The 23,565-nt window shown below is 36.6% G+C and overlaps 2 protein-coding genes and 1 pseudogene across 2 annotated transcripts; 2 read left to right on the top strand and 1 right to left on the bottom strand.

Moving 5' to 3' along the window:
* Positions 1-2,617: 2,617 nt before the first annotated feature.
* LOC138870391 (uncharacterized) lies at positions 2,618-3,328 on the bottom strand. Its single transcript, XM_070148191.1, has one exon. The coding sequence runs from the start codon at positions 3,326-3,328 to the stop codon at positions 2,618-2,620; it is 711 nt and encodes a 236-aa protein (XP_070004292.1).
* Positions 3,329-12,707: 9,379 nt separating this feature from the next.
* Positions 12,708-16,839, top strand: LOC104233392 (prohibitin-1, mitochondrial-like; annotated as a pseudogene).
* A 682-nt stretch (positions 16,840-17,521) lies between these two features.
* On the top strand, positions 17,522-18,471 carry LOC104233393 (protein DMP7-like). Its single transcript, XM_009786778.2, has one exon. The coding sequence runs from the start codon at positions 17,565-17,567 to the stop codon at positions 18,213-18,215; it is 651 nt and encodes a 216-aa protein (XP_009785080.1). The 5' UTR covers positions 17,522-17,564; the 3' UTR covers positions 18,216-18,471.
* Positions 18,472-23,565: the final 5,094 nt, after the last annotated feature.

The raw sequence follows: 23,565 nt of genomic DNA, 5'->3' as shown, positions 1-23,565 counted from the left end.
AGTCGTCTAGATAAAAATCAAACTCCGGTCAACTCTTTCAACTCAAGCCTCCAACCAAGGCAGTAATTGTCTCAAATCTACCGCACAAGTCACATAATCATAAATACACATATAAAAAGTATCAAATAGGGAAATTGGGGCTAAAATACTCAAGACGATCGACCGGATCGTTACTATGACATTTGTAGTTAAGAATAGTGCAACAAAGAAGGAAACAAGTATTTTCATCTTCTCTAGATATCTGCAACGTTACTCTTTCTTCATAATATATCTGCTCCATAGCTATATTTAAAGTTTCCGAATTCTTCCAAAGAAAACAGGGTGGGTTTTCACCACTGACTACCTCCATGAAAAATGTTTTTATAGAGAAAAGAGATTATTTCTATTATAATAGTTTGGTGGAAAGAAAAGGAAAGTAATTCGAAGAAATTGAAATGCTACAGTAATATAGCTTTATCAACTGTATCAATACAACTTAATTATCACTTACTCTGTTTATTGTAGTTGTCTTCCTGCAAATGTCTTTTCATTTACCTGGTTAATTGTAGTATAAATTTGTTGATCACTTGTTAGAAGATAATTTTACTTTTTCGTACAAAAATGTTATATATAAGTAGGATTTAAAAGAAGGGACAAAATAGCCGTTTAATTTTAGAGGCTTTCTCTACTTTAGTATAGCATGATAACTTTAACTTTAGAGGGTTTCTATTTTTAGTATAATATGATATGATCTTTTTTATCATCAAAATTTATAATATTCTTGTATGGTGAGATTAGGAGTGATGTAAACTCCTTTCCAAGTCGCCAAGTTTTTATTTCGATATTTTAAGTTTTTAACGCATTATATGAATGGCAGCAACTTGTTGATTAATAAAATATTTATTATCTTATTTTATGATCATGTTAGGAAAGCGTATGTCTAAGTCTTTTAATTAATACGGAACTTCATATTTCTTGTAAGTATAGTGACACAGGAATCAGGAATGGACTGAATTTTCTTGTTTTATATATCAATTTCAAAGTTACAACTTTTATCCCTGTGAATGAGAAAGTTTGACAAGCTAAAATGTTTATTGAAATTAAAGTACGATCTAAGTCAGTGACAATTATTTTGACTAGCTTTAAAGGCTTAAGTGACTTTTGAGATTGAATATGACTAAAGGTGCCGTTGTAAAGACTAAAACTTTGTTACACTTGGACAATATTTTGGTAGTGAGTCAAAACATACAATTAAAGTAAGATTTAAGACTGTGACCTTAAAAGTTTACCTTCCTTGTTGCGAACATATTAGCTTCTTTAAATTAGGGTTGCTCAAGAAAATCATAAATACCAGTTTGAACCATGAAATTGTGTTATAGTCTATAGATACATAAACATATTAGTATGCACACCACTGCATTTGTGTTATAAGCAAATGTATAAACAGATTACATGGGAAAAAAGCACCTACAACACTAGGAACGAACAGGGGAAAGACGCAAAAGAAAAAAGAAAAAAAGGTAACTAAATTATTTTATTAATCACCAAGATAATTACAATTGTTTTTAGCTAGAGCACAACCCAGTCTGCGGTCTTCTCTAATGAAGCTAAAAAACAAATAAAACCTGCTAATACTTGGCTTAATGGAATTAAGAAGCCTACCTGCTAGGGAGGGTTTCTTCTTAGTCCCATGTCTAAACCTACTATGAGTAATACAAAAATAAAACTAATCTATCTATATCTATTTATTATATATCTATATCTATACTATATTAAAAGCACGAAGGCCCTTAGCGAAATGTCGTTCGCTTTTTTTACCCTTTTAAAATAAATTTTACATTGGACAAAATAGTAATTTAAGTTATTTTTCTAATATATAGAAATAGTTATTTTATTATTTTCCTAATATGTAGAGTTTGAACTCAACTAAAACTTTTCTTATTAAAGCTTTTCTTATTTAAATCACTATGTAAAATCTTAATTTTTAGGATATTAAAATCAACTAAGTAAATAACAAACGATTCGTTTGTATCATTTTTTTTTGTAACTACACATACAAATTAGGAAGGTAAATATCTCATGAATTTGATAAAGAATTTTAAAGTTCTATTGGATGTGCACTTTTGTTCCAACTTAAATATTTGGACTATTGTATATACATCAATTTATAAAAAATTGAGTCCCTCTGTACATGTACTTCTAGCACAAGTTAGAGTGGTGGCATTGAGAAAATCACTGGTACTTGAGCATTCGTGTTCATGTTATTTTTCGTAAAATATTAACTCAATATTAATTATTTTTAAAATTTATATTATAACTTATCAATTTTTCCTAGGAACCATACGACCAACTTATTTATTCCCAAATCTCGAAAAGATAAAAAGATTAAATTTTTTGATATTTGACAAATCACAACAAGGTAATTTTTGAGGACTTATGCGGAATTTTTTGAGGATTTATGTGGAATTGATTTTTTTTTATTGAGTTAGTTAAATGGAATTAATATTCATCACTTTAGGAATTTATATTTTTTCATTAAAATTCTATTTAATAACTTAAACATATTTCTTAATAATATTTATGAGAATTTTTAAAGTATACATTCATCAATTTGGTACAGGAGCAAACTAGATCGCTATCACTGAATGGGCAAAACTGGATCGCTACAAACCGGACATGCATTGTTCCTCGTCAATAGCCACTTTTTGGCGCAATCTGCATGAAAGTCATGGCCACAGTGAAGTGTGCCGATCATATCTTCATCTTCATATTCATATGCACAGATGAAACAAGCATCTTTTTCCTCATCATCACACATTGGACCATAATATGTTCTCGTTTCTAAATACTCAGATATGTCAACCCCAAACTCCTCTTTTTCTATTTCTTTAACAAGATTATCATATATGTCAACCCCAACTTCCTCTTCTTCAATTTCATCATCAAGACTATCATCAGATTGTGGCACCGGAAACGCATAATGAGTGACGCTATGATACTCAGATATGTCAACCCCAACTTCCTCTTCTTCTATTTCTTTAACAAGATTATCATATATGTCAACCCCAAACTCCTCTTTCTCCTCTTCTTCAATTTCATCATCAAGATAATCATCAGACTGTGGCGCCGAAAACACATAATGATTAACACTATACTGATCAGATATGTCAACCCCAAACTCTTCTTTTTCTATCTCTGCATCAAGTTTATCAAGAATACTATGAGGAACTGGTGACGGCACCCACGAACAATGAGGCATGATACTATAATTGACACTCACTCGAGCTGTTGTAGCCATATGTCTGGGCACTTGATCTCTTGTTTGCAACGGAGTAGCAGTATGAGACATGTTGTAGAATGAAAGTTGTTGGGATTATAGGGTTTAATGTTTACAGAGTTAAATATATAGGCCGAATTAATACCCAATTTGATTGGGAATAGGACTAATACCGCGTTTCCTTTGGAGTCTTGCGTATCAAGATTCTTTCCCTATTCTTTTATTGTCGTTTATTCTATTTCTTCTTTTTTACTCTAGACTAGATAATTAGGCCCCTAAAATTATTCCTGTTAGATATAAAATATGTAATTCAATAATTATTATTTCTTATTGAGGTAAGTCAAAAATTTAATCATTTGTTATCAGCTTGTTACCAATCATTAATCACATAATTCTTACTTTATAGTACTACATTTTAGGATTTATTTTGAGGTAATCATAGATGAAAGTGATAGATAAGTAAAATAATAGTCCATTTAAACTTAATCGAATCAATTTTTACAACTTTGATTTTATATTCTTTCAAGGTCTTAGTAGATTCTGCTTCAAGCTAATTAGATCGTGACACTCCCTAGATTGGAATTAAAAGGGCTAGGAGAAATTGTGCTTGAAAAATTAAATTGCTCGATTCAATATACATATAAAATAACAAAGTGAAGATTAATGAAACCAATAAACGGTACAACATTATTCTTCGTGCTTTTATGCTCATCCTTACAACATAATATAATAGCACGTACGGAAATACTATTTGTGCAATAATGTTGATATACGAATAAAGCACGAAAACACACTTCATGTACAATCGCTCTTCCATACAAGCACAGTAATACTCTTCGTACATTTCACTCTTCCTCACCAAGCATCACATATAACACAGTACCAAGCTAGGTGGGAAGCATAAACAACATCAAGAATAATATTTGAACATAACTCGTCATATGAGAATTTACCTACACCTTTGCACCAACAACTAAATCAACAATTTAACGATATCAACACCTAATATCTCAATAGGCTCAACATAGGAAATAACACGAATATGAGAAATCAACGAGTTATACAATTTATCTAAAGTATGGAAGACATAATACACAAAATAACATGGCACAAATAAGGCTAATTCTACTCGTCACCTTGTATATACGCCGTAACACATAGATCATGTAGCAACTAGACTCAATTACACCCTAATTCCCTCAATCAAGATTAACCAAGACACTTACTTTTTTAGGCAATAAGATCCCCAATCCAACACGGCTTTTCCTTTAGAATAAGCCTCAAAACCATTCGAATCTAGTCAAATATTGTTCAAACAAATCAAAACAAGCTTTAGAAACTACCTCGTACAAAAAGGTTCGATCTTTAACTTAATTGGAAAAGTCAACAAAAAGGCAACCCGGGGCCACGTGGTCAAAATCCAAAATTACGACCAACTTTTGATTATCCATTTATTCCCGAGTCCAAATATCTAATTTGTTTCGAGATCGGACCTCAATTTGAGGTCTAAATCTCAATTTTACGAAATTCCTAATTTCTACTCAATCCCCATTTTCTACTCTATGAATCTTAGATTTGATTTTTAAAAAGTAATAAAATTGAACAAAAACAAGTTAAGATTATTAACCCATGAAGTTGGGAAGAAATTGCTCTCCAAAAATTGCCTATATGGAGTTTAGGTCTCAAAAATGGTGAAAAATGAGCTAAGTTCTGAAACTCCAATATTTTACCCAGCTGCAGATATCGCAATTGCGATGTTCACAAAAGCAAACCACTGATCGCAAATTCGATCAATGCCTGAGCTCCTCTTATGTGGCAAATGTGAAATAATGATTGCAAATGCGGAAAAGGGGATTATCGCAAATGCAATATTGGCTTCGCAAAAGTAAAGTTGTCCCCTATTCTCCCGAGTCGCAAATGCGACCAAACCATCGCAATTACGAAGGCCGCCCCCTAGCAAAAATGAACATAACTTCGCAAATATGAAGTTGCCCAGCCCCTCCAGCATCGCAAATGCAAGCATTATCTGGCAAATGCGAGATCTACAAAAACACTAGCAAACACAACAACAATGCGTAATAGTCTTCAATCTATCCAAAACTCACCCGAGCCCCTCGGGATCCAATCTGAATATTCATACAAGTATATTAACATCATAAAAACTCGCTCATACGCTCAAATCATCAAAATAATATCTAAAATAAAAAATCACTCACCAAAACACAAGATTTTCAAAGTTCAAACTAAAAAATTTCATACTTTCTACATAAAGTGTTGAAACAACCTCGGGTCACCTGGGACCCCAACCAAACACGTATACAAGTCCAAAATCATCATAAAACCTATTAGAATCCTTAAAATACCGGCCCGAGGTCGTTTACCAAAAATATTGACCGTGGTCAACTTTAGCCACTTTCAAAATCAAAAATCATATTTTCTTTATAAATTTATATTTAAACTTTCCAGAAACTGACACGGACCACGCACGCAAGTTATAAATTATCATTGAACTATGAAATGTCTTAAAACACAAAATAGAAAATTAGTACTCAAAATGACCTATAGAATCGTTTCCAAGTCGCCAAGTTTTTATTTCGATAGTTTAAGTATTTAACGCAGTCTATTGGAAACAGTTTCTCTATCTTCACAAGGTAGGGGTAAGGTCTGTGTATACACTATCCTCTCCAAACCCCACTATGTGGATAATACTAGGTATGTTGTTGTTGTTGTAATACTACTCATACTTCTAGGAAATACTAGCCTACTTTGCTTGGCTAGTGGGCATACAGGGCAATCATTATTAACTACTACATCTACAAATTTGTTATGAAATAGATCCAAGTTTTTTATAGTACTAACTGAAGCATGGTCTAGCCTTTTGTGCCATAAGACCCCATTTTCTTTATTACTCTGTGTGGTTGTAGTTGATGCAAATTTCCTTATTCCTTTTAATGAATTTTTCCAAGTCTCCTTTGAAGTTCTTTTTCAATATGTATAGACCACCTCTTTCTCTACCAATCCCTTTCACCTTGCCATTGTAGAGATCCTGAAATAAGTAGAAGTCGGGAAAGAAATTCACTGAATAACACAGCTGCCTAGTTAGTTTGGACACTGAGATTAGGTTGAACTTAAACTCAGGTACAAATAAAACATCGTCCAGCTTCAACTTATCACATATAACAATATCTCCAATATGTGTTATATTAGAGTTCTATCCTGTAGGCAAATGTACTTGATCACTATCACATTTGTTTACTTTAGTCTTAGTATTTAACATATCTAACTCAGCAGTTATGTGATGCGTAGCTCCAGAATCAATAATCCATTTTTTACAAGTAAAGCTTGCCATTAAAAAGGTTGCAATACTTGTCATTACCTAATGTTCTGGAGTCTCCTTGTTCAGCATGCTCAAAATCTGTCTATATTGATCCTTAGGGAAGTATGGTCCTACCTTTAATCCATCACAGCTACTTCTTCCATCATCCTGACGTGTTGATTTGTCACTCTCCAAGCCACCAGTTGTCATGTTAGCTGCATATGGTTTCTTGTCTTTGAAATCAGTTGGATAGCCAACTAATTTGTAGCAATTTTCCTTAGAGTGCCCATGTTTGTTGCAGTAATCACATTTCACAAATGGCTTCTTTCCTTTGTATTGTCCCCTGTTATATTGCACAGTCATCTGCCCTCTACCTGTTTGCATAGCAACTGGATCTCTTTTGTTTGGCAAGACTGGATGTGCACTAGAATTCTAACTTTCATCTTTTATAATCAATGCATAAGCTTGATTCAATGTTGGCTCCACAGTCTTCATTAAGACTTGACACCTTGCTTGATCGTATATCTCACTGAGACCACTTAAAAGCTGCATTAGCATTTGCTGTTAAAGGTGTTCAACACACTCCTTCAAATTAGGAACATGCACCATTGCATCATACTCAACCCACAATTCCTTCAACCTAATGAAATATGCAGAGACTGAATCTGTTCCCTGCGAAATAGTAGCAATTTCCCTGTGCAACTGAAATATCCTCACACGATTCACTTTGTCGAATCTCTCTCTCAAATCTTCCCATACCAAATGTGCATTAAATGCGTAGACAATGCCGCTAAGTAGATCCGGAGACACAGTGTTCATGATCTAGGAAAACACGATTGCATTACATCTTTCCCAGTCCTCATGCAATTCAGATTGGAACAAATCCTTTTTCCATGTCCCAAGCACAAACCCTGGCTTTCTCTTAGCTTGCAATGCAATTCGCCTTGAACGACGCCACAGTCCGTAATTTTCTGAACCTGTAAGCTTTACAGGAATTAGAATCGAACTAAGAGTGTCTGAGGGATGAACAAACAAAAGATGCGTGTGAATCAATTTTTTCGGCCGCCATTGACGATCGTCAGTCACAGCTTCGCGAGGAAGACGACGATGAAATTTCAACCAAATTGAACAAAATTTGCAGAATTACAGCACTTCATGCTCTGATACTGTGTTGGCTTGGTGAAGCTGAGTTTAATTTCCAGATTCATCCAAGCAATTTGTGATTAGGTTTGAGAATGAAAGAGATAAACTAGAGAGAGAATAGAGGAATTGCAGAAGAGAAAAATGAATTCTATTCTCTATAAATGAATGATTACAAACTTATATACAAATCAATTCCGTACTAACTTAACCAACTACTAGGCCCCATAGTTATAACCGACTAACTCATCTGCTAACTAACAAAACTGACTAACAGACTAACTAATAGCTCACAAGAAGAGAAAATGAGTAGCAGTTAATTCTCTGTTAATAGGTGAAAGAGTGTTTGAAATTATATACAAAATGGACCAAATAGATTTAAATCTGAAAATATGAGCCTATTTTGATTGTAAGTTTGGGTCAAATGATAAAGAAGGTAAAAATCTCTATGAAAAATTATTTGATTTTATTTGCACCGTATAATTTCTCTATAAAATGAAATTAATTAAACTCCTTCTAAGTCCTAACTCTGTTATTCAAGCCCATGCTATTATGTTTTGAGAGGTATTATCACTTCTAGCCCGGTCTAAAAACTATTTATATTCAGTAGCCAAAAAAGTGTATAAAATTTATATAATTTTTGTATATAACATATAGAATGTATATATATACAAAAAAAATACTATACATTTTTTTGCTATTATTTTAAAAGCGGTTATACAATGTCATTTTCACATGTTTTGAACAAGTTTGCATTGCTTGCACCTCATGGGATCTTCTTCTTCTTCTTCTTTTTCTTCTTCTTCTTCTTCTTCTTCTTCTTCTTTTTATTCTTCTTCTTTTCTGGATAATTTTTTGTGCATTAGGTAGGTCATGTAAAACAAATGTGATATGAGTCATGTCATATGACCAATGGTAAGTTTCCTAGCCCCTTGGATTTGAGACTAAAATAACGGAATTTATACCTCTTATAGCAAAGGTTGATACCTTATTTATTTTAAATAAATATCCTTTTAAAAAATTATATTCCATAGCAACCTTTTGATTTTTATAGCCAAATATCTATTTATGGTCATTTCCTACTCTTAAGCCATAAAATACGCCAGCATTATTTTTCTCTCTCATGTATTAGAATATCCGTCGTTTTCTATTTCTCTAATGTGTAAAACCCCTCAATATCTCCTCCATTTTTTACTCCCAAATCTCAAACTCCAATGGACGAAAATCATCTTTTTTCTATACCCAATTCAGCTCCATCTCCGAAGCAAAAGTTGAAGAACTCCTTTTGCTTCTCCTGTTGCTTTCCTCACCGCCATCCTTCTCCTCCGCCTCCGCCGTCATCCTCCGATGAGAATCCGGCGCTGATTTGGGAACCCAATAACCTCCCGAATTTAAAAGACAAGGTTTTTACTATTTTCAGCTTTGGATCTAACCGGCACAAGTGACAACACTGCTCCTCTACTTATCAGTTCCGTTATGATCCGTTGAGTTATTCGCTGAATTTCGAAGATGGGTTTGATGATGAAGAAACCCCTTTTGGTAATATCACTTCTTGACTCCCTCCTTTCCCGGCTAAGCAACTTGAATTTTCTGCTAATATATTTCAATGTATCTCGATGTATTTCATTGTATTCATTGTCTTTTTTTCCATTGTATTTCAATGTATCTCGCTGTATTCTATGTACTTCATTGTATTCACTGTCTCGCTATATTACATGAATGTATTTTCATATATTTTTTTTAATTAATATAATTTATGTATTCAGATGTATTATATAATTTCTCTGAAGATTGCTATATTTTTGGGGTGTTTTTCGGTTGAGAATCTTTTTTATAATTGGAAATACAAATTTTGTGTGTTATAATTGAGTTTGTTCAGTTATATTAGGAGTCTATTATGTTAATTGATTCACTTTCCGTCTAAAAACGGTGTAATCCCCTATTTCACGCCGTGAATACAGTCGAATACAATAATCTGTTCAGCTGTAATCCCATGTTTCACGCCATAAATACAGTCGAATACACTCGAATACAAAAATCTGTCTAGCTGCAATCCCCTGTTTCACGCCATGAATACAGTCGAATATACTCGAATACAACAACTGATTAGCTGGACTTCCCTGATTCACGCCTATTTTTGCTACTGTATTCATGAATACAGTAGCTTAAATACATCTAATATATCTTATAACAACAGAAAATGTATCTACAATCCGTAATATAACAAATGGTATCTATAGATAACTAATTACCACTAAAAGATAGTACTTCATGAAAATTTCACTAAAATAACTCATGTAAATCTAAAGATTATAAACGACATCCCCAAGATATATAACTACATAAAAACTCGAGTTGGTTCAAGTGACATATAATTGAAATACTTCATTAAAAATTAGTTGACACAAAAAGTTCAATGTACCTGTGCATTATTTGAAATTGTTCTATTTTACCATTTATTATATTTTTTTTCTCTGTCCGTATTCTTACTTTTAGTGAATCGTTTGGAAGCAAAGAAGGCGGCTTACCTGCGGTTAGTAGGGAGCACTGACGAGGAGGAGAAGAGAAAGAACAGTCAAAGGTATAAGGTAGCTAGGAAGGAGGCGAAGATGGCAGTGACGGAGGCTAAGACGACAGCTTTTGCTCGTCTATATGAGGAACTAAGGAACAAAGGTGGGGAGAAGAAGTTATTCCGACTCGCTAAGGCGAGAGAGATGACAACTCGGGATCTGGACCAAGTGAGGTGAATAAAAGATGATGACGACAAAGTTTTGATGGGAGATGACCAGATTAAGAGGAGGTGGCAGACCTACTTTCATAAACTTCTAAGTGAAGAAGGGGATCAGGATATTATACTTGGGGAATCGAGGAATGCCGACAGTCACCATGAATTAAGTAATTGTAGGGACATTGAGATTGATGAAGTCATGGAGGCAATGCGTAAGATGAGAAGGGGCAGAGCTACCGGGCCAGACGAAATTCCGGTTGAACTGTGGAGGTGTGTGGGTAGAGCAGGCTTGGAATGGCTTACTGCATTGTTTAGTGTTATATTCAAGACTAATAGAATGCCTGAAGAGTGGAGGTGGAGTACAATGGTCCCGTTGTATAAGAACAAAGGTGATGTCCAGAGCTGTAACAACTATAGGGGCATCAAATTACTAAGTCATACCATGAAAGTTTGGGAGAGAGTGGTAGAAATGAGAGTGCGAAGGACGGTGTCTATTTCAGACAACCAGTTCGGGTTCATGCCGGGACGATCTACCACAGAAGCTATCCACCTTATTAGGAGGATGGTGGAACAGTACAGAGATAAGAAGAAGGATCTCCACATGGTGTTTATTGATCTGGAGAAAGCGTACGATAAGGTTCCTAGGAAGGTCTTATGGAGCTGCTTAGAGGATAAAGGGGTCCCGAGTAACTATATTAGGGTGATTAAAGACATGTATGATGGAGCTAAGACTCGGGTTAGGACAGTAGGAGGCGACTCTGAACACTTTCCAGTTATTACGGGGTTGCACCAAGGGTCTGCGCTCAGCCCATTCCTATTTGCCCTGGTGATGGATGCACTGACTCATCATATTCAAGGGGAGGTGCCATGGTGCATGCTATTTGCTGATGACATTATTCTAATTGACGAGACACGAGGCGGCGTCAACGAGAGGCTAGAGATTTGGAGACATGCTCTTGAGTCTAAAGGTTTCAAGTTGAGTAGGACGAAGACGGAATACCTCGAGTGCAAATTTGGAGTTGAGCCGACGGAAGCGGGAGTTGAAGTGAGGCTTGACTCTCAAGTCATTCCCAAGAGAGGTAGTTTCAAGTACCTTGGATCGGTTATTCAGGGGATCGGGGAGATTGACGAGGATGTCACACACCGTATAGGGGTGGGGTGGATGAAGTGGAGGTTAGCGTCGGGAGTCTTGTGTGACAAGAAAGTGCCACCGTTACTAAAAGGTAAGTTTTATAGAGCAGTGGTTAGGCCTGCCATGTTATATGGAACTGAATGTTGGCCGGTAAAGAACTCACACATCCAGAAGATGAAAGTAGCAGAGATGAGGATGTTGAGGTGGATGTGCGGGCATACAAGGATGGATAAGATTAGGAATGAAGATATTCGAGAGAAGGTGGGTGTGGCCCCCATGGAGGACAAGATGCGGGAAGTAAGACTCAGATGGTTCGGGCACATTCAGAGGAGGAGCACTGATGCACCGGTGAGGAGGTGTGAGCGACTGGCTGTAGTGGGCACGCGGAGAGGTAGAGGACGACCTAAGAAGTATTGGGGAGAGGTGATCAGACAGGACATGGCGCGACTTAGGATCACTGAGGACATGGCCCTTGACAGTGAATTATGGAGGTCGAGCATTAAGGTTGTAGGTTAGGAAAGAGTTGTGAATATTTCTACAGCACAATAGAGTGAGACTAGCTAGTTAGGAGTTAAACTAAGAATGTCATTGGTCGTCTATTGATGCAGGGCTTTACCTTCTAGTTTTACTATACCAGCCATCTATTTCGTATTTCGTATTCTGTATTTCATATCTCTTATATATTGCTGTTATTTTTATTATGCATTTTTATGGTACTAATATATTAGCTCCTATTGCTTTTTTGAGCCGAGGGTCTCCTGGAAATAACCTCTCTACCCTTCGGGGTAGGGGTAAGGTCTGCGTACATATTACCCTCCCTAGACCCCACTTGTGGGATTATACTGGGTTGTTGTAGTGAATGGTTTGGAATCCACGTGTTTATTATTCTTCGAAAAAGTCAAAATTCACCTTTTAATTTTTTTTTGTAATTTAAAATTACCTTGAAATTAAGTTTAGTTACCTGTCAATGGTAAAAATATTTTTTTCCCCTAACAATAGGTTAATATTAAATCAAACATCTAACAAAGAGTAAAATTTCTCAATTTCCAATAGTATTTGGGCAAATTTGATCATTTTCCCAAAAACTAAAATAGATGAACCGTAAGCCCTAAACTATTAATAAACCCCTTCTCCAAGATTCCATTAAACCCCATTTCAGTTCCTTCTCGTCAAAAAAATACTTTCTAGAACTTTCCTTCCCTGCATTCTGCTCAGGTAAAACTCTTCCGTTGTAAGTTCCATTTTCTTAATCTACACATTCTTTTATGTATTTTATCTAGGCTTTTTTTCTATGAAAACCAATTGTGACGAACTGTAAAGTTACAGGAGTTTGGTGTGTTCTTAGTTCTTATTTCGATTTTCCAGTGAGTAAATTTACGAAAAAATAACTTAATAAGTTTATATTCTTTTTCGTATGATTCTCGGTTTTAAATAAGTTTATGTTCTTTTTTTTTTTTTTTAAATTTAAGTTGCTATAATAACTGAGCATTTGTGTTAAGTCCTATTATGTGAATATAATGATCTGTATCCATTATGCTATATTCAGACCCATTTTAATTTTATGTCTTAAATGGTAATTCGGCTCCAATCCTCTGTGTGTTAAAAAAGTTCATAATATGATTTCTGCTATCTGTTTGCTTTTTTTCTTTGACACTGTTATATATATTCTCTAGACAATTCAGTACATTTATATATGAATAATCTCTCTGGATTTTGCTTAAATTTAGTGTAAAATGTGATTTGTTAATTGGATGATCATGTATTGTGGTATTGTTGCTTTTGAGTAGGTAATGTACCCTCAGAGATTTCCTTGAACTAAGGCTTCAGATATAAAAGTATCAATTCGTTATACTTTTTATTAAGATAAATGTATGAATTATTTCCATTAACCCATTTAGAATCTTAGTGTGCATGATAAGTATTTGAGTGTTTCATATAAGTTTCAACAAAATAGTAAAAACAAACAATTGAATGTGAAAAATGAGATTAAGCCATCCACACATTTTCTCAATCCAATTGTTAAAAAAGTAGTCATTGACTCATTGCTACAATTTACTGTTGTAATGGTCTTGCTTTTTATTTGAATCAATTGGATTTGTTGATAAGCTTAAGCGTATTCTGTCAGAAGGTAGACAGATTAAGTGGCATACAAGTTGTTCTTATGGCCATATAATGAAACTAAAATTGTATCCTTGCAAATTTAGATTTTCTGTACACCTTTGGAGTAAAGATCTTAAAGATAATTTACTGAATGGAAACTGTAAATTTTGTCAAGTCCTTTGCATTGGAGCTTTCTGTGACGAAATTGCCTGCTGACTAATCAAAAGAGATGTATGCTTACTTGCATATGTTCTTCAGGATGCTCATGGATCACTCCTTTTCCCTATTAGCAGGCTTTTATTAAATGATTATAATGATGACTATTATTGGCTTTACTTTCAGGGATTAGCAAGATGGATCTCAAGAATGTTAAGGTTCCTAAGATGCCTGGTGGTGGTGCTGCTTCTGTTTTGATCAAGTTGGGAGTTGTTGCTGGTCTTGGTGTGTATGGAGTTGCTAACAGTCTCTACAATGTTGACGGCGGGAATCGTGCTATTGTTTTCAACCGTATTCTTGGTGTTAAAGATAAGGTATGTCTTGTCCTTTCCCTAATGGACTAAGATAATTTTTGGACCCTTTTTTGGGTACATATATTAGATTGACTTGATGGTTAGCATACACGGACAGTCATCTCTGAAACTCTATCTATGTTTAAGAAATGTAGTTAGATCAGAGCTGGATTTACTGTCTTCTACAATTAAGGAAGTTCTTCTAGTATAGCTTTGCTTTTTTAATATGTCCTTTTGGATATGCTTGATGGATTCTTTTGTTGACGTAGTTTAGCGGGCACGATGTACATACTTTTATCATTTTTTCAAGATAGAGATCAATATGTGTTGTTCATATGTCTTCGATAATGTGATGTCCAAGCACATTCAAGTAGTCAATCAATCAACCAACTATACCTCAATCTCAGACTAGTTGGGTCGACTATATGTATCTTGTATATATTTTTTTCTCTATTCGGATGCATTCATCCCAATATCTAAAAATTTGTCTTTCAAGACGACATTAATTCTTAGGACTAGATGTTTTCTAAATCTCATGCTTATGCATGATGCCTGTATAAATATGTAAACCTCTAACCATGTGTGCTCGCATAGTGTAACTGTCCCGAGACTGGATAAAAGGAGGTTGAAGTAGATTGAAGTGTAAAAGTGATCAAATTATGTTAAATCCTCAAACACATTCAAGTAATATATTTTGAGGTTAATGTCAACTCTTTATTAATTTTTATCTTCAATATGGTTCTTTGATGGTGTACAGCCTAGTTTATGACCTTTAGACCTGATTTTCATCTACTTTCGACGTGCCTTATGCATTTTTTTATACGTGTGCTGAATATTTTATTTAATAGGTTTATCCAGAGGGGACACACTTCATGATTCCCTTGGTTGAAAGGCCTGTCATATATGACGTTCGTGCACGTCCACATCTAGTTGAAAGCACTTCAGGCAGTCGCGACCTTCAGATGGTAAATTCTTCTTTCAATACTTGCATTGCTCCCTACTACAAAATATTAAAAGGAAAGAGAAACCAAAAGATTTGGGATTGACAGGAGAAAAGTATAAGATGTGGTAAAGAATGTACAAACTTATGAAGGATTTTTTCTTCTCTCAACTCCTATTCTCAGATAGAACAAGGATAATAGAACCAAAAGATTTGGGATTGGGAGGAACAGTATAACATGTCCTAAAAAATGTACAAACTTATTAAGATGTTTATCTGATGTTTTCCTTAAATCCTTGGAGCAGAAAGTTTAGGTGCTATAAGAATGACAGGTGTAAAAATTGACCTTGTTCCTCAACTATTTTCAGGTTAAAATTGGACTTCGGGTTCTCACACGTCCTGTACCAGACAAGTGCCCACTATTTACCGAACTCTTGGTGAAAACTATAATGAGCGGGTCCTGCCTTCAATTATTCATGAAACTTTGAAAGCTGTGGTTGCACAGTACAATGCCAGCCAGCTCATCACCCAGAGAGAGGTACGTGGGAGAGGAAATATACCTACTTCGTGTGTTGATGTTGCTATTGGTAGAAGTAATTATTGCGCTAAAGGTGGTAACTGGTAATATTGCATCTGTACTGTATGGTGTGTCGACACCTATTGTGAGTAATGTTCTGATATTGGATTTATGCTCCACTTCCCTCTCTGAAGTAGGGGACATTGATATCGGATAGCTGCAAATTTTCTATTTGGCTGCCGTAGAAACTCATTGAAATTTTAAATGTTCTTCACCATCTTTGCTTAAACTTGTGTACATGTGCAGAATGTTAGTAGAGAAATACGGAAGATCTTAACTGAAAGAGCAGCCAACTTCAACATTGCTCTAGATGATGTGTCCATAACTAGCTTGACTTTTGGAAAGGAGTTTACAGCTGCAATTGAAGCAAAGCAAGTGGCTGCTCAAGAAGCTGAGAGAGCAAAGTATATTGTGGAAAAAGCTGAGCAGGATAAACGAAGCGCTATTATTAGAGCTCAGGTCATAATACTTCCCAATCTTATCCTTCTCTCTTTCTAATCTTCAGTTGCTTCTTCAGCTTTTCATTTTATATGGAATACTATGATTAATGGTGCTTGAATTCCTTCCTGCAGGGTGAGGCTAAGAGCGCGCAGCTGATCGGTCAAGCTATTGCCAACAATCCAGCGTTTATCACGCTCAGGAAAATTGAAGCAGCAAGAGATATTGCACATACCATTTCAAATGCAGCAAACAAAGTGTACTTGAGTTCTGATGATTTGTTGCTCAACCTTCAGGGCTTGAACATGGAGACAACCGGAAGAAAGTAACCAGGAAGCGACCATGGCAAAACGGTTTGCTATTTCACCATTGCATTTTCTTCCTCAGCTTGTTAATAGTTGGGACCATTCTTGGATAGGGAATTGGAGATAGCCTCTTGGTTAACTTGGCGACGGAGATAGCAATTTGGTCTCGTAGTCTATTTTTACTTTTCAACTTCGAATTCTCCTTTTCAGGTCATACACTTCTTTTAAATGTCGCTCCTTGGAGAATAAATATGAAAATTGAAGGTATAAAGAGAAATCCTGCTTTCCATCTCATCCTTTATCAGCTGTTTTTATTTCCTAAAGCCTTATCTTTCATATCTCCAGTTCTAAATGTGTTTAGTCTGACTTTTCGATTATATGTTTCTTCCTCCCTAATTATTGTCTCAACTCTCAAGTAGAGCCTGTTGGCAACTCAAACCATGCTTTTTTCGGTAAATTCTCAATATTTTTATTTATTCGGGACGTTCAAAAGAAAAAGAAGGGATTTTTTACATTGTATAGCCGTCCACCTGAAAGAAATTATTGGCGTTATTCGGGATGTTAAAAAGAAAAAGGGATTTTTTACACTGTAGTTGTCAACCTGAAAAGAATATCGGCAGATATATAATTTATGTAGAATTAGTGTATATTTTATGTATATTAGTTAGTGAATATAAATATTTTGCGGTTAAATGTGTGATGAAAGAAACAAGTTGGCCAACTCTTGTATTCTGTATCATCAAGGTAAGTTTGACTCAATTAAAACAACAAGATTACGTTATATCAGCCATTACTTGCTCTAATTTAATAGACTCCTTATTTAAACCTTTGTGAGCCAAGTCGTTAACATTCTAAATGATGGAAGTGAACTTTTACGTCAAATGAAGGCGTGAATTAATTCTGGCCTTTAAACCTTTTACTAAAAACCCATATCCTTCAAATAACGAATGAACCAGAACCCTATATCATAAATCTTTGTCTTAGAGAGTTTTTAGCATATTAAATTTCCCTTTTTCCTTCGACATTCCGTTATATATACTTACAAATTAATCCCCCAAAGTGATCTTCATACATTGAACCAAAATCTTAAAAATAAAATTTACAAGATTCAACACACATATAGATGGAGGCCACAAACAAATTAGGAACAGAAAATGTTGTAGCATCTGAAAACCAATTGGAAATACCCTTATTAGAAGATGAACTAATTGTTGAAAAACCAAAGAAAACACCAGCACAAAAGGTCATTAGAAAAACATTCAAGAAAACAGCCATTTTAGCCAATCTTTTACCCTCAGGTTCTGTTCTTGCATTCCAAATTTTATCACCAGTTATAACACATGAAGGCCAATGTCATTCCTCAATTAGCCATTCTATGACATTAGGCCTTTTAGCCTTTTGTGCAATCTCTTGTTTTTTCCTTAATTTTACGGACAGTTTTCGCGACGAAAGGGGAAAGGTTCGTTATGGATTGGCCACATTCAGAGGTTTATGGATTATTGATGGATCAAATATTATCATTCCTCCTGAGGAAGCAACAAAATATAAGTTGAGATTTTTGGATGTGTTTCATGCCTTGTTATCTATACTTGTTTTTGGTGCTGTCGCGGCGTTTGATCAAAATGTGATCAAATGTTTGTATCCTTCTCCATCACCAGAAACTCAAGAGGTTCTTGCAATTCTGCCTATGGCTGTTGGCGTAATTTGCACATTGCTGTTTGTTGCATTCCCTACAACTCGCCATGGAATTGGCTTTCCTCTTTCACGTCGTTAGGGATATACTCATTTCTTTTGTCTTATTCAATTTGGTTCTTCTTAACTATTGATGTACATGGGCCTAATCAGTGGCGGAATCACATTGGCCCGGGGATGGTCATATTGAATCCTCTTTGCCAAAAAATTAATCTTCCTCTTTATGTATGAAATTACAGATATATAGTGAATGTACGAGCTCTTTTAACTTTGAAACAACTCCCTTTGTACTTTCCTTCATGGGGGAGATAGGGAATTTTTTTATAGATAATTGCTGATACAGGCCGACCGAGATCCCAACAATCAAATTACTGTGTTCGTTCCTCACCTCCTTCGGATCAAATATATTCTACGATGTGTAGAGGCGGGAGAAAGAAATGAGGAATTGATCGACCAACTTTATATAGGTGAATTGTTTTTAATGTGTATGTATCAATTGTTGAATCCTATAAGCACAAGGAACGTTACCATAGAAAACGGGATTCAAGATATGTTTTAGGTCATGAATTTGATTCTCAGTTGACATTTTAGTTGGCTTTGAATCTGGTCTTTGATCTTGCCTCCGACACCATCTAAAATCCTCTCAATTTGTAGAAATTCTAATACTACTATTTACGCTGTGCTTTGTCGAAAAGTTTCATAAAATTCCATTTTGTCTCACCAAAATGCCTCATTTCATGTTCGTGTAACAAAACAGTAGTTAGCCTATTTGAGGTGATAATGGTGACAACAGAATTAATTTCATCTTTAATTTGATAGAAGGTTTGAATTGGACCAACTAATGTCATTTAAATATACTAGTAAACACCTCTCTTCTTTATGAGAGATACTAATAGTCAATTTATAAACGAATAGGAACATGACAGTAGAAGAGTTTAAAATACGGCTTTCTTACAAAAACGCGTGGCCGTGTCTGATGAAGATAGTGGACTTGACCGGTAAGCTATTGCTATCAGAGCCGAAAGTCATTGCAGCCTAAGACGGCTAATTGAATTAATGCCCTACTTGTTTGAGTGTAAAATAGGTGTACTACAGTACTAGTAGCACCCAAGTGAAGTTTCTTTTTATTTATTTAAAATTTAATAAATAAAGTTATTCTATATCTATAATAATGAGAGTTAGCAAGTACAGATGAAAGATAATATAAATACCCAATAAACTTGGTCAAAATGTGTGCTAGTCGAACACTTATGCAATGATAGGTTAAACCTAATTAATAATAATATTCCTAAGCATAGATCTTGAAAATACGAATAATATAGGGTTGATCCAGTGGGGAATTAATGATATTGTGCATTAAATATTCCAAAAGCATGAGTAATAACGGAGGAATAACTAGCAATAAATAACAATAAATAATATTTATGTAAATAGAAAGAATGATTCACCCAATATGAATGAGATGATTGTTCCTCTTGACAATAATGCGTGGCAGACAAATCCTAGAATATTCAAAATATTCTTGGATCTGATGGAAAAGTGTGGAATAATATAAGCAAGAATGTTGATGAAAAGGCAATATTCGTATCTTTGCTAGCGAGAGAGGGGGAGAGAGAAAATATCTTCTTCTAAAAAGTGTTTTTATCAAATGAAAATTACATGCCCCCCTTCATTGACCTTTTGTTTTTATTTATATGGGGCATACCCCCAATAAACCCTAATAATACATAGCACAGAATATCTAATGGAACATTCTCTTCAATATCTTATTCTAATAAACTAGTTGTTACGGCTATTTTGCAGTGCTCGATCTCGACAATCGTTCGCACCTCGACCACGAGCCTTGCTATCTCATGATCCACCTCAGCTGGCCTTTTCCGTGACATTACTTTGCATCAAGTACCGAGACAGATTTCGACCTATACAGTTAGTCCCCCCGCTTATTAAGGCCGACCTCAGACGACCTTGATGAGCGGACTCTATTTATCGTGGTTGGAAAAACTGGGCGAGCAAGTCAAGTAGTGGCATTTCAGACAAGGTGACAACATGACCTTTCGTGAGCCACAACTTTTGGGGTCGTATCGTTTCAGAATGACGTCATGACATCATGCATCATTATGGTGCGTTTTCCCGATGCTTGCGTCGTTTCCCGTGGTTCTGCCATTTCAATACCTGCGCGGGATAATGATGGTCTGATTTCTTGATTCTAACGCTTGAACTCTTATATATAGGGATATGAGACCATTCATTTGTGTTTTGCATATTCTCAATATAAAATCCCCGTGTCTTATTCTATATTCTTCATATCGAATCCTTGTCTTCTCTTTACTTCATTATTGTGTATCTACTTTCCTGTTTCTGGTGATTCCAGTTGCTTCCAACCCTTTTGTACTTAAAATATCCTCTCTCAAAAATATGGTTAACATACCCTCTGGTTCTGGCATGGTAGTTGACCTATCCTTTTGGCATGCCCTCTCATGCTGATAGTGTCTCTGTCACCATTGAAGATGAGAATTTCCCTACGGTAAAGGAAATAATCCCTCGTAGCGAAAAAGTTAGGTCCGACTTTTCGAAGGTACCTGAAGGCGAGCCTGAGGTCTCAGAGTCAGCGATGAAAGAGGTCGATCTCATTAAACTTAGAGCAAAGTTCAAAATTCCTGCCCACGTCGATTTGGTCTCAGCAGAGCGCGATGTGGTACAAATACGCCGCCCTAGGTATTGCACGTTGTATGCATATCCTTTCTACGTCGGATATACCTTTCCTCTTCTCCCATTGGCGGAGGAATTTTACAGCTATTACGGCGTTTGCTCGGCCCAACTCTCTCCATACACCTACAAGCTTATTAGGATGTTTGTGAAATATGTGGAGTTGGTCAGAGTCGGGGTCACACTCCGCCACCTGATGCATCTCTTTGCCCCTAGTTTCTATAGGGGGACGATGTTGCACCTTCGCCACCGAGAAAGTAAATGCCTGGTGGTGAAGATGGACGACAAGGCAAATCGTCAGTTCCAGCTCAACTACTTTTTCGTCAAAACTGAGGATGTGGTGGCCATTGCGAGCGGATTCCCTGAGACTTGGAATTACGCCCGTAAGTATCTTTTTTTTTTATCAAGAGCTTAATTTGCATGTTTTAGTCATAGTTTGACATTCTGTCCCTTCTTCGTGCAGCCAAGACTATGCCCCCTCCTTCGGTTGGGGATATTCATGACTGGGTTAGCCAGGTTCTGCCTCACACAGTGGGGATTCGCGAGTGGTCGGCCTTTCTTAAGAAGTTCGAGCATGCGTCTTCCTTGGCTGGTGAGTTTATCTATTTTTTACCTATACTGTTTTGACCTCATGGCTGCTTTGAATCTTTCTTTTTCATCTTGAGGATCTTTGAGGAGACCGAGGGATCCTCCTCATGCATTTCGTAAGAGGAAGGCTGCTTCTTCTTCGGAGTTTGTTCTCGTTGTGATCGCGACTAGGCCTGCTAGGTCGTCTGCTTCTATTCCTCCTTCCGTTGCGGCTAGGTCTACTCGGTCATCGACTACATCTGCAGTAGAGCTCTTGGCTTCCCCTTTGCATCATCTAGTAGATGAAGAAGAGGAGTCGTCGCCGAGCGACGGGGATTTGGTTTCCCTTAAGAGGAGATCGGTGGACGTCGGTGATGGAGTCGTCCGGGCCGTGGATTCAGTAAGGGGCGCTTGTGAAATGATGACCGTAGTTCTTCAAGATGACGTCGAGTTGCCATTTGAGATCCCACAATCGACTGAGGCTGCAGATGGTGTATCCATTCCCGTTCCTAAGACTGAAGCTAGAGGGCCATCTGTGGGAGTTTCTGATCCTTTACGGCGAGTTGAGCCATCATCCTTGCTACCGGGTGATATTCCTTCTTCGTTAGCTGATGGGAAAGGTAAGGTCATCACCGAGGATGTTTATGAGATGGGCTCCGATCTTGATGCCGAAGAGGTGAGGATGATGGGGAAAAGTTTATCTGGCTCGAAGTGAGACTGGATAGGTCCACGCGGACCATTGCAATCCTCAAGGATCAAGATTTACTGGTAAAAATGGAGAATGTGGTTCCTTCCTTGGGTCCCTCTATTCCGACGTGGAGGGTAAAACCCTTGAAAATTGGATGATGCTACCCTATCAAGGAGCATAGTCAACCTCGCTCTTAGGGTAAGCTCTTTGACTTTTATTTCTCAAGTTCAACGCTTTGTACTTCGTTCCTACTTTCTGTTCTCTTTTTTCTTTTTTCTTTTTTTTAGAAAGCGGTTTTGGAAATTGAGAGCGCCCAAAGAGAGGAGAGGCATAAGGCTATTTTTCTTAAGATGGAGCAAAAATATCGCAAGTATCGTGGTAAGCCCCTTGAGATTTGAAGGCGGTTTGGTGAGAGAGGCAATTTCCAGGCTCTCCGAGATGAACTGAAGGAGAAAGATGGCAATCTGATTAGGGTTATCAAAAAATGCAGTGTCCTCGAGGGGGCGCTAAAAGATAAAGAAGAGGAGCTTGAGGTTAGTAAGGGGGTTGAGGCCCAGTGTGGCGATCTTCAGGCCCAAGTGGTCTCTTTGCGCCGAGCTCGAGGAGTGTCAGTTCAAAGCGGATACTTTGAGTGGCGAGGTCACCGAGAAGGCAGCGGATCTCTAGAAGGCGAAGTCAGCTCAGTCGGAGTCTATGAGGAAGGCGGAGGCTTTGGAGATCGTGATCCGCATTCTTCATTCTGAGCGGGAGAGTGCCTTGGAGACGGCTTGACTTAGAGAGGAACGACTTGATTAACGGATATGAGAGCTGGAGAAAAAGCCTTTAGGCCTTTGTGATCGAGTTGATGCTCTCGAGGCCGAGAAGGCACAATTATTAGCTCAGCCTTCTTCTTCTTGCACTTCTGCTTTTCCTAATATTCCGTGGGATTTGTAAAAATTATTCTATGTATGAAATACTAGTTTAATTACTCGTACCTGATTTTTTTTCTTCTGTTTGAGTTTGTATGCCTTTCAATTTCGTTGTTTGGTTTCCTTAGTCGTAGTAACTTAGCTCAAGTAGGTTGAATGAGGTCGAAACAAAGCCTAGGTTTGATCATGTCCAAGGACCAGTAGGTGTCAGTTCGAACGAGGTCGAACATATCGCATGTTTATTTATGGTCGAGGGCCGATTAGATGTTGATTCAAATGAGGTTGAATACAACCTATACTTGATTATTGGCCGAGGGATGGTTAGGTGTTGATTCAAATGAGGTCGAATATAACCTATACTTGATTTTGGCCGAAACTATTTAGGATTGATTCGAAAGAGGTTGAATATAACCTATACTTAGTTATGGCCGAAAGCCGATTAGGTGTTAATTCGAACGAGGTTGAATTTATTTATGGTTGAAGACCAATTAGGTGTTAATTCGGATAATGTCGAATTTAGTTATGGCCAAAGGCCAATTAGGTGTTGATTCAAACGAGATCAA

This window comes from Nicotiana sylvestris, chromosome 6 (genome assembly GCF_000393655.2).
Source record: "Nicotiana sylvestris chromosome 6, ASM39365v2, whole genome shotgun sequence".
Taxonomy (NCBI): Eukaryota; Viridiplantae; Streptophyta; class Magnoliopsida; order Solanales; family Solanaceae; genus Nicotiana; species Nicotiana sylvestris.
This window is presented reverse-complemented; position numbering and strand designations above follow the sequence as displayed.